The 12,196-nt window shown below is 40.0% G+C and overlaps 1 protein-coding gene across 2 annotated transcripts in view; it reads left to right on the top strand.

Moving 5' to 3' along the window:
• Positions 1 to 11,676, top strand: part of LOC149081157 (solute carrier organic anion transporter family member 4A1-like) — a 357,667-nt gene extending 345,991 nt beyond the window's left edge. The window contains exon 11 of one of the 2 annotated variants that reach the window (XM_089237938.1): positions 11,525 to 11,676. In XM_089237938.1, the coding sequence (XP_089094064.1) occupies positions 11,525 to 11,553 (29 nt within the window). In that variant the 3' untranslated portion in view covers positions 11,554 to 11,676. The remainder of the gene's footprint in view (positions 1 to 11,524) is intronic. The other variant, XM_089237940.1, reaches the window with a different exon arrangement.
• The last annotated feature ends 520 nt before the right edge of the window (positions 11,677 to 12,196 follow it).

The following is a 12,196-nucleotide window of genomic DNA, read 5'->3' as shown; positions in this document are numbered from 1 at the left end:
AGTTGTTGTAGCGCGTCTTTTCAAACAGTCGTACAGCCATTTTGTCGTTTGTGCTTGTTGTCGGTTGTGTCGAGTGTTTGGATTACATTTTCGTCGCTGGTCAGGTTGTATTGTTCCCTTTTTTTTCCTTTATTTAAACAGTGCCCGTATTTTATTTATACCCTGATCTCTTTATTATTTAAACAATGCCCGGGCTTTATTTAACCCCAGATCGATTTATTATTTAAACAACGGTCCGGGCTTTATTTAAATCCAGATCGATTTATTATTTAAACAATGCCCGGGTTTTATTTAAACCCAGATCGATTTATTATTTAAACAACGGTCCGGGCTTTATTTAAACCCAGATCGATTTATTATTTCAACAACGGTCCGGGCTTTATTTAAACCCAGATCGATTTATTATTTAAACAACGGTCCGGGCTTTATTTAAACCCAGATCGATTTATTATTTAAACAATGCCCGGGCTTTATTTAACCCCAGATCGATTTATTATTTAAACAACGGTCCGGGCTTTATTTAAACCCAGATCGATTTATTATTTAAACAATGCCCGGGTTTTATTTAAACCCACATCGATTTATTATTTAAACAACGGTCCGGGCTTTATTTAAACCCAGGTCGATTTATTATTTAAACAATGCCCGGGTTTTATTTAAACCCTGATCGATTTATCAATAAAGTCGGTCAAGTTCGGATAACAACGGTCCGGGCTTTATTTTAAAGAATGCCCAGGCTTTATTTAAACCCAGATCGATTTATTATTTCAACAACGGTCCGGGCTTTATTTAAACCCAGATCGATTTATTATTTAAACAATGCCCTGGTTTTATTTAAACCCAGATCGATTTATTATTTAAACAACGGTCCGGGCTTTATTTAAACCCAGATCGATTTATTATTTAAACAATGCCCGGGCTTTATTTAACCCCAGATCGATTTATTATTTAAACAACGGTCCGGGCTTTATTTAAACCCAGGTCGATTTATTATTTAAACAATGCCCGGGTTTTATTTAAACCCTGATCGATTTATCGATAAAGTCGGTCAAGTTCGGATAACAACGGTCCGGGCTTTATTTTAAAGAATGCCCAGGCTTTATTTAAACCCAGATCGATTTATTATTTCAACAACGGTCCGGGCTTTATTTAAATCCAGATCGATTTATTATTTAAACAATGCCCGGGTTTTATTTAAACCCTGATTGATTTATTTTTATCCAGAGTTTTATTTTTTAAACAATCCATAGCTTATTTTTGTTTGTTTTTTGCTGTTTTCTATGCTGGCGATTTTTTTTTTCTGGCGCACGTAGTGCCTGGCGGCTTTTTCTCGGACCGTTGGACATATTTGGCGTCAGAAAAAAAAAGTCGCCAATCTGTCCCTTATACCAAAGCTGTTCCGGGACCGTTTTTTTTTTGAGTGTGAAAAGAAAGAAATGTTGAAAACGGCAAGGAAAGGACACTAATCGACAAATCTAGCAAAAGTAAAGAAAATGTAAACAAACAAGGAAAACCGGTTACAGTTGCATGTTCACGATATCTACAGACAAAATGTTCGGAAGCCCGTATTCTGTTCCCTGATTGGTTAATTTAGTAGAGGGTGGTCAGGCCTGGCCATTTATCGTTGGCGACAAAATAACGTTAGCAAATATCCTGACATAAATACCACGGGAAAAAAATACGGTAAATGCGAAATTTGGACGAATAAATGCTGAAATTGAGTTTTTTACTATTTTTTCGCGAAATCTAGGTAATTTACACTTTTTGAAGTGGAAAATCGTAATTTTGCTCAGTACTTGTGAGCGTGCTTGAAAGGGAAACCACAAGCATCACTTTTTCCCTCTTTGGCGTTGTGTTAGATGTAAATACAGTCAAGTTCGGTTACAACATAGCCCTAGGTGATTCGAGAAGTGTATGTAATAACCGACGGGTATGTTATAGAGAGGTGTTGAAATTAGATCGTATCAATGATATATATGCATTATTGAGATTGCCGTGGAAAAAATAAGCTTATACCTCATTATACCTCACATAATTGAACTATAATATAGCATGAATATATAGTTTTTGATTGGTACCTGGAAATTTATTTAGAAAACGAGATAATATACAACAACATGCAGATATTTTTTGAAATGTTAATGAGAGAGAGATTTTTTTGAGTTTATGCTAATGGTTTTTCCCTTTGAAGTTGACAGTATTGTACAATTAAAAAATTCAGAAAAAATAATCCCACTCTGTGATGTTCATGAATTCCCCAATTAATAATACACTTGATTTGGCCACCAATTTCAACTTGAATTGAGACCACGAATAAAAAAAAGATCACAAAGTTATAAAAAAAAGTAAAAATTCCATATGATTCGAAAAGCATAGACGATAAAGTTCTGCACATCAAGATAGGATTTTATAAAATGTCAAAATTTCATTGCCAAAATAGTTATATTTATTATCGACAGATGGCGCTAAAGTTTTCCAATTATAATATTCAGTGCTATCTGTTGATTAGGAAGTATAACTATTCCATCCATGTTAATCATTAATCTATAGGGAAATTCAAAGGCATCTCGTTACAGCCTTCGCTCCTCTGGACCGGTTATTGGTTGACAACGAGGAAAAAATTTTAAGTTTGGAAAACTGGGTTGATCACTTCTCCATGGTGTCAGAAGTATTTCAATCATGTGGGTGATTGTCTTGAGCTTCACATAGGAAATTTTTCATTTCTGAATCGATTCTGGAATTATTTATTCTAATAATTCAGGATTCTCATCAATTTTGGAATTATCTCTGTCATTAATTCTGAATTCTCGATTAGTTTTGGAATAATTTCTTAACTACATTTTAGATTTCTTTCATTCATTCCTAGAATAATTTCTTTCATTTATTTTAGAACTATTTCCTTCATTTATTCTAGAATTATTTCTTTTATAAATTCCGAAATTACAGTATTTATTTCTTCTTGCATAAATTCCGAAATTACTTTTCTCATTGATTTCGAAATTATTCTTCAATGAACTGTGGAATAAATCGTTTTTCAATGTTTTCAACTATTTTCAGAAAATGATCAGCGGACCACACGTTGAAGACAAGGCGAGAAAATTTGCCGAGAGAAATGTATACGTGATGGTAACCTCTCCTAGCAAAATTTCCCGCAAAAAATTTACCTTTTGACTAAATTTTTCCCACGCATTCCAAAAAATGTGCTGCCATCTGCCGGTGAAAATTTGTCAAGTATTTTACAATAGAAAAGTATCGCACAGCATTAATATTTCTTATTTTTAATCAAAAAATTCTTTTGTTTGATGAAATCTCAAAATTTCCCACAAATGCTAAGAAATTTCCCACTTGGCCAATTTTTCCCACGGATATGGGAAATTTCCCATGAGTTACCATCACATCAATTAAAGAATGACATGACATGGCCAAGCAAAGGGAAAGTAGCCAAACAGACAGCGCTCCGGCAACCTTGTTTCGTCCAATCAGGGCGCAGAATCTGGACTCTCGAACATTTTGTCTATAGATAGGGTGAACTTGCGTTACAGTTTGAGAAATAGTCAAACGATTACGATGAAAGCATAATTTTATAAAGAGGAAAGATTTTTGCAAATATATCCGAACCCTAATCGAGGGAAAACTACAAGGATTTGGGGAAAGCATGACTGTTTGCTGAAGGTCATTTAAACGGGAGTCCCTTTAAATCGAGCCTGCTGATGTAAACCAAGAATTTCACGGACACAAAATTGATTATTATAAAAAAAAACTACTATACGGATTTCGATGTGGTTTGAATTGTCAGATTCTTTGAAAATTGAACTATTTTTATAAGCTTAAAAGTAAAAATCGATTTTTTCTGATGAGTCCAACGTCATGTGTCCCCTTAGCAGCATTGAGGCGAACTCCAAATTCGGAAAAACGTATGAATACTTAGTGCAAATGTTCCTTGTGCACTTCAGCATTTATAGATGCCACGAGAACATCGTCGAAATACGGTACACAAAAGGTGAAACCCTGCAACACCCTATGTATGAACTTCTATAATGTTGCAGCTGCATTCGAGAGTCCGAAAGGCATGAAGAGAAATTCGAACAGCCCGAATGGTGTTGTTACAGCTGTTTTCGGAATATCCTCTTGTCTCACAGGGATTTGATGGAAAGCTTTTGCAAGATCTAGGGTGGAAAATATTTGTTTCCCCTCTAGCGCCTGGAGACAGTCCTGGATGTGTGGAACGGGCTATCTGTCAGGGATAGTTGCAGCATTCAGTCTCCTGTAGTCACCGCATGGTCTCCAATCTCCGTTACACTTGGGTACCATGTGCAGTGATCCCAGCAACTTTGAGATGGCCCTCTTGGCTGCACGCAGCTTATCCGGTGGTAGCCTGCGAGGTTTTGATGCAACTGGCGGGCCTTTGGTCTCAATGCTTAACAGCATTAAATGTTGCTACATTCTCTGTCAGTTCAGAGAACTCGGTGAGAATTCGATGAAATTCACTGTTATCATGGATGCATTTCACTGCTGGGGATGGTACGTCCGCACCATCAATCTTGCAATGTGAACGAAGCTGAGTGAGTGGATCGATTAATTGACCTCGCGGAACATCTATAAACAGTCCGGAATGTCCCAGAAAGTCAGATCCGATTATTGGACGCAAAACTGCAGCAACGATGAATGACCAATGAAATGCACGACAAAGTCCTAGGTCTAGTTTTAACAGTCGCTGACCGAAGGTATTTATGGCAGTTCCGTTTGCAGCAAACAACTGAAGCTTGTCTGGGTGATGTCGGGAATCATCTTTACATAGCGGCAGTACAGATACATCGGCGCTGGTGTCTATGAGGAACTGCACGGAAGATGACTGGTCAGATAGATATAGCCGGAAGCACTCGAGTTTGCCGTCACTTTCAGCATCGAGTGACGGACGGCCCAGCTAGTTTCCCTGCTGGTTGAAACTGCAAGGCCGGACCCATTTGGTTGCTTTTTCTGTGAAACGCCAGTGGTACAAACAGCACTGGTAGTTTCTGTCACGACTGCTGGAACGCTGGCGAGATCTTCTGCGATTTCTTGATTGGGATCGAGTACGCGTTTCGAGACGCTGCAGACGGGAAGAATTGTCCATTAGAATGGTCTGCATTTGCGAAGCTTCAGCTGACACCGCATGAACTGCAGTGGAGCTTTCCGCGGCGACAAGTATGGCATCGGCCATTTCTGCCAATTTATCTAGGCTATCATTGGATATTGCTAGTATTTGCTAAACATTTGTAGGCAGTCGCTGGACTTCAAAATATCATCACTCACCCGTTGCCCAGCTCTATTTCGCATTTCCAGGAGACGGCGTGATGGTTTCCGATCACCCAGTGGCAATCCAGAAATTAGGTCGCGCAAACGCTGTTCCTCCGTACTGCATGCACAAACGGTGTTTTAGCGTAGCGTAAGATGTTGCGGTGGGTGGGCTGGTGATGACAACAGACAGCTCCTCTGGTTGCAAGGCAGATACGATATGATGATACTTGCTCACCTCGGCTGTCACTCCTGCCAGAAGAAACTGACTTTCCATCTGCCTAAACCAGTTCTCTGGATTTTCTCAACAAAAGGGTGGAGCTCTTACGGAAACATGGGCGATCTCTGCCGAACCAGTTGCGTTTTCATCTGCCATTTTTGTTCTGCTTAAATCCTTTGGTTGCCTGTCCTCTTTACAATATAGGTCACCAGTTGTAGTGATTAACGATGATAAAATCTATTCAATTTATTTAATTGACAAAAACAAATCACAAAAATCACTACATACGCATGGAACGAACATACACACGCGCAACAACATGTGACACCTCAACCAAAACACCGAGCGTCATCTCCAAACGGCTTTGACTTCTCTACTTCATTTGACTTGACTTGTTTTCCGTCCTTTTGTATCAACCTAGGGCTTTAGGACAAGGGGAGAAAAAAGAAACATACAAAGTTACGGCCGTATTCACCGTCCAGGTTCAGAACGCGATCCAGGTTCTAAATCGCGTTTCACCTCAAAATTGGTGTTCACCGCCCCTGAATCGAGATCCGGGGACCAGCTTTTCGAGCCTGAAACTGAACCTCCGATTTCGGCGATCCAGCAGGGTGGATCGAGTTTCAGCGCATGCGCAGTGAGCATTATCGTCGCCGCAAACACAAACATCGACGTAATAATGGCGGTCGTGCTGAATTGTTTTTACGATTGGGAAATGCTCCGGTTGCTCCATTTTATTTACGGTCTTGACCTAAAGGTTAAAATGGTGGGGCATAGTGTCACGCTTTTGAAGTTTTTTCCTCTCTGAAAATAATGAATCATGGGTCTGAAAAGAAGTCATGAATATCTCTCTTGAATTGCAGGAATAGTCACTTGTATACAACTTCGAATTTTCTCAGCATGAATCGTAATTAATTTCTTTTTAGAAAAAAAAATTTCCCTAACCAGGACCATCTTAAGAGCATGATGGGTGCCCCGAGACGAGAAATTTTTCTGTGGCGCTACCTGGTAAATTCTAGAAAATTTCAACCAGATCTCATTTTTGTGGGGCCCCACTTTTCTCTTGAGGAGCCTCATACATTTAAGAACTCAAAAAATGTACTAGGCAAAAGCGATCATTACATAGTGCATTTTAGTGACGTCACAGAGTATCGTTTATGATCGGTCACTACACACTCTCCCCCTAGTGTCAACGAAATTTGTGGTCGAATATCTGTCGGGGAAGTGGACGTGACGACCGGAGCGAGTCACAGTTGCTGGTACTGCTTGTGCTGGCAACGCTGTACTGGATGGCTGTATGGGCACTTCTGAAGGTACCTTAAAGCTATCTCCAAGGAAAGCTGGAATCAAACGATCAATGGAGATCCTCTTGCTTGCCCCATTGATGCCAATGTCGAAAAATTTTTCTCTGCGATCTTTGACAGGAAACGGGCCTTGATATGTTGGTTGTAAGGCAGGATGTGGTGCGTCGTTGCGTACGAAGACATGCGACGCGGATTGCAGATCATTAGGAATATACGTCGGCGTGTATCCGTGAGTTGTTGTAGGCACCGGCTTCATTGAACGCATTAGCTTTTGGATTTGATGGACGAAATCGGATTGTATAATGTCTGGTGTTTTCGAAAAATACTCGCCGGGCAACTGCAATGGTGTTCCGTAGAGGATTTCTGCGGAAGAGCATCCCAGGTCTTCTTTCACTGCTGCTCTTAGACCCAGTAGGGCGAATGGAAGAGCATCAACCCAAGCAGGATTCGATTGAATACGGCATCTCAGGGCAGTTTTCAGCGATCGGTGTTGTCTCTCGATCAGCCCATTTGCTTGTGGATGATAAGCAGTCGTTTTATGATGTTGGAATCCTAGATATCTGCTCAAGCTTTGGAAAAGCTGGCTCTCGAACTGTCTGCCCTGGTCGGTGGTGATCCTGTGCGGTATGCCGAATCTTGCAAACCAAGTGGCAATTAATGTTTTGGCGACTGTTTCGGCAGTTTGGTCTGGCATTGGAGAGGCTTCGATCCACCTGGAGAATCTGCCTATCATCGTTAGGAGGTACCGAGAACCTTGGCATAATGGTAATGGACCAACTATGTCAAGATTGATATGCTGAAATCGGTTGTTAGATACCTTGAATTCAGCCAGCGCGGATCGAGTGTGTCGGTGAACTTTAGAGCGTTGGCATGGAATACATGCTCTAGTCCACTCACGACAGTCAGATCTAATTGAAGGCCAAACAAATCTGTCGCTCAGCAGTTTTGATGTTGCTCGGATGCCAGGATGTGATAAGGAATGCAATGATTCAAACGCTCGTCGTCGTTGAGAAATTGGTACAAAAGGCCTTATTTTACCGTTTGACACATCACACCAAATTTCGGCTGTTGCGTCAGGAAGCTGAGTTTCTTCAGTTGTAAAGATGATTCACTAGAATTTAAGATGGTTTTGAGATCGTTGTCATTCTCTTGGTCAGCTGCGAGTTGCACATAATCTAAAGGTGTGGGTACAGAAATGGTCGATATTCTAGAAAGAGTATCAGCTGGAATATTGTCGACACCTTTTATATGGAGAATTTCTGTTGTGAATTGGCTGATAAAGTTCAACTGTCGTAGCTGGCGTGGTGAGCACTTTTCTGGTTTCTGCCTGAACGCATACACCAACGGCTTATGGTCACTACAAATACAGAATTGTCTTGCTTCTAGCATATACCTGAAGTGCTTGACAGCAGAATAAGCTGCAAGTAATTCTCTATCGTATGCAGAATAACTTCATTGTGCGCTTGAAAGCTTCTTTGAGAAGAATGCAAGTGGTTGTAGTTGCTTATCGTCAGATACTTGATGCAAGGCGGCACCTATAGCAAAATCACTGGCGTCCACATGTAAAACTAATGGTGATGATGCTGAAGGATGGTGCAAAAGAGTTGCATTAGCGAGCTGCGTTTTGCATTTTTCGAATGCTTGTCTGGTCTCAAGAGTCCAAGGAATTGATGTCTTGTCATTCTTCTTGGTGCTGGACAAGAAGGAATGAAGTGGTGCTTGCACAGCTGCTGTAGATTGTAGAAATCGCCTGTAAAAGTTCAAAGTTCCCAGAAATCTTCGCAGCTGCCTTATGTTTTCTGGAAGAGGAAATTCTTGGATTGCACGAACTCTGTCTGGAAGAGGCTTCGAGCCGTGTTCATTGACCAAATAGCCCAGGAAGGAAATTTCCGGTTACACATTTAGATGTGTTGATTGTCAGTCCGTACTTATCGAGTCTTTCAAACACTTCTCTAAGGTGCTTGTGATGTTGCTCTGCGTCATGGCTGGCGATGAGCACGTCATCAAGATACGAGAAACAGAAGTCGAGATTGCGTAGCACCTCGTGGATGAAGCGTTGGAACGTTTGTGCAGCGTTTGAGAGTCCAAACGGCATGACTACAAATTCAAACAAACCAAAGGGAGTTATGATTGCTGTCTTGGGAATGTCGTCGGGATTTACAGGAATATGATGAAATGCTTTGACCAGATCTATTTTAGAGAAAATTTTACATCCATGCAGATTCTGCGCAAAGTCCTGTATATGTGGCACTGGGTAGTTATCCGGCACAGTAATTCGATTCAGACTTCGATAATCACCAGTTGGTCTCCACTCATTCGGTCCTTTTGAAACCATGTGCAACGGGGAAGCCCAGTTTGATTTGGATGGACGACATATACCTTGGTCCAACATCATCTGGAATTCGGTCTTGGCAATCTTGAGTTGAGCTGGGTGCAATCTGCGTGGCTTTGCGAAAACAGGAGGACCTTTAGTTTCTATGTAGTGCAAGGTATTATGGGAAGCTTTCCTCGAAAACGGACGAGGTCTCGTTAATTCGGGAAATTCCTTCAAAATTTCAGTTATAGCACTGTTTCCTGAGATTGTTTTAATCGTTGTCGAAGGTCCATTGTAAGTAAAACCTTTACATGTGAGAGAAGTGAGTGGATCTATAAGTCGCTTGTTTTTGATATCGATGATGAGTCCGTAGTGAGCAAGGAAATCCGATCCGATAATTGGTCTCTCAACGTCAGCGAGGGTGAAATGCCATTTGTAATTCCGCCGTAAGTTCAAGTCCAATTCCAGGAGTTTCAAACCGTAGGTAGATATACGGGAACTATTTGCAGCGAAAAGCTCAAAAGTTGTCGGTTTGCCGTTGCCTTTGTAAGGTAAAATTGATATATCAGCTCCAGAGTCAATTAAAAACTTCATGCCGCTTTTCCTTTCCATAATGAACAAACGGCTATGGTGAAGACTGCTATCGCCGCCACCGCATGCCGTTACTGCGGGGGGCTTGGACCGTTTCCCTGAATATTCTGAGCGTTGTAAGCGCAGGGGGACTTGCATCTGGAAGCTTTATCTCCGAACCTGCTATGATAATAACACACTTTAGGGTTTTCATCGGAGTCTTGATATCGCGAGCGATTCCTTGAACCAGAATAACGTCGGTCTCGACTGGAGTTTCGATAGCAGTTCCGGCTATTCCTCGGATATTTGCCCAACTGCTCAACTCTTTTAGTCAGCTCCGAGATTTGCAGTTTAAGGTCTCTTATTTCCGAGCAACACGAGGCTTCTGCTACATGACCGTAATTGGGTTCGGTGAGCTCAGCTACTCGATCAGCTAACTCGGCTAGCTTGTCCAGTTCTTCACTGCTAGCTGCTAACACCGTTTGTATACTCTTTGGTAGCCGTTGAAGCCACAAATTTTTGAGGAAGGTCTCATCGTTAATTCGCCCTGTCGAAAGCTCGCGCATTTTACGTAGCAACGTACTAGGCTTCTGATCACCTAGGGATAGGTCTTCTAACAATATCTTGACCTCTTTCGCGGCTGAATGTTTATACACAGCGAGAAGTCTCTCCTTGAGTTTCGAGAACGGATCCGATGCGGGAGGATCGTAAACAATGTCACTTACCGTTGACAAGACCTCCACATCTAGGCAGTTGACTAGGTAGTTATACTTGGTTCCTTCGGCTGTAACATGGTTGATCTTTAAGGCAGCGTCGAGCTGGACGAAAAAAAGTTTGATCCTGTCCTTCGAGAATGTCGGCAGTTTCGCGTGGTCAGCTTGAATTCGAAGATCGCTTTCTTGCTGTTCAGCCATGGCGATAAGTTCTTGGCAGGTTCAGGATCACGTCCGGGTCACCAGTAAAGGCGACGGCAATGAGAAGATGTAAATTTCATTTTTAAAACATGAACATTTTATTTACACACACACGAACAAGTTATACGCGACATCCTTTCTGTACGACGAAATACAATCAACTGATTAAAACGTTCGAAAACTCTCTGGCGATCCGTTGCTAGGTTACCATCCATCGCAAGGCGAAAAACGCTACAACGAGAAAACGTGACATCGTGACGTCAGAGTATCGTTTATGATCGGTCACTACAGTTAAACTGCTGCCACTCGATTAGAGATGTGAGATGAGAATATTAATATGAGAAATAACTTGAGAATAATTATTATTTTTGATAAGAATAATCCCCAGTAATTTATAAAAGAAGTCTTTCCAGAAAATTTTCTCTAGAATTATGTTATAAATAACTAGAGAATATTCTCATTAAGAATAATAAGAATATTCTCAAGTTATTTACAATAGTAATCCTTCCAGAGAATATTCTCCCTCGTGACAATATTCTCAAGAATTTTACATCTCTACTCTTAATACAACAGCAATCCCTCTATTGATATTTTTTCTTGATTTGCAGGATATCATTTTATCGAGATTTTAGTGTGTGATCATACCTTTCATGCTCAAAACACCAATTCAAAAAATTCATGAAATTACTTTTTGGAACCTTATGTATGTGCAGTTCATGCCAGCAGTGGGCAATGATTGAGTGAAATTTATAACATTTAAGTAATCTATCATTACATAACTCGTACCACGTGATTGCTGATTACATGTGCTTTATTCGTATTATGCAGTATGATTCCACTATATTTGAAATCACAACACATGAGTATAATTTGCTTCATTCTTTAGGGAAATTTTTTTTTTTCATGAAACCTATGTTTAATTTTTCAGATGAAACAAGTATTTGGGAGCAAAAGTAGGGTGAAAACACATATCTATGATAAAATGTGGCCACTGAAGACGAGCTGACTCTATCACGGAAGAAAATCTCAATATTTAGTTACTATGTGTTTGTGTTATACGTACCATTATTTTTTTAGCAATCTCAAATACTTCCATATAAATATGAATAAATTATTTTTGATAATTGATTTGTCGTTATTTCTTAAGTGAGGAAAATGTTAGCCTTTTTTCACGTAGTTTGAATTTGTGCCTTAATAATGTTCAAGTTACAGTGTGAATTTTGAAAGTAACGAATTACTAGATTATTGTGATTATCATGTAAATACAGAATATATTTTAAAAATAATCCAGATTTAACTACCAATCCTGCTAGTAAAAAGAGGGATGAATAATGATTTTGAATCTATCAATATGTTTTTTTTTTCAATTTTCATTTTTTAATTTTTAGTCTTGGCTATTAGTTACCCTTTATAAGTTGAACGTGATTCAAAGGCAATGCATTTTACACATAAAAAAATTGTCCATACACTAATGCTTGTATTGACTGTCAGATTTGAAACTTTGTTTACAGATTTTTTATTTTTAAGAATCTCTTTCAGCTTCAAGGAAGTCCTTTCAACTTATATCTAATAATATAATGAACTGTTTTCAACTGAATTT

The sequence above is a fragment of the Pholcus phalangioides genome, unplaced genomic scaffold (genome assembly GCF_987345545.1).
Source record: "Pholcus phalangioides strain wild (caught in Gottingen) unplaced genomic scaffold, Ppha-v1.0 ptg000010l_1, whole genome shotgun sequence".
Taxonomy (NCBI): domain Eukaryota; kingdom Metazoa; phylum Arthropoda; class Arachnida; order Araneae; family Pholcidae; genus Pholcus; species Pholcus phalangioides.
The sequence above is the reverse complement of the archived record's forward strand: the minus strand, read 5'-3'. Positions and strand labels throughout refer to the sequence as shown.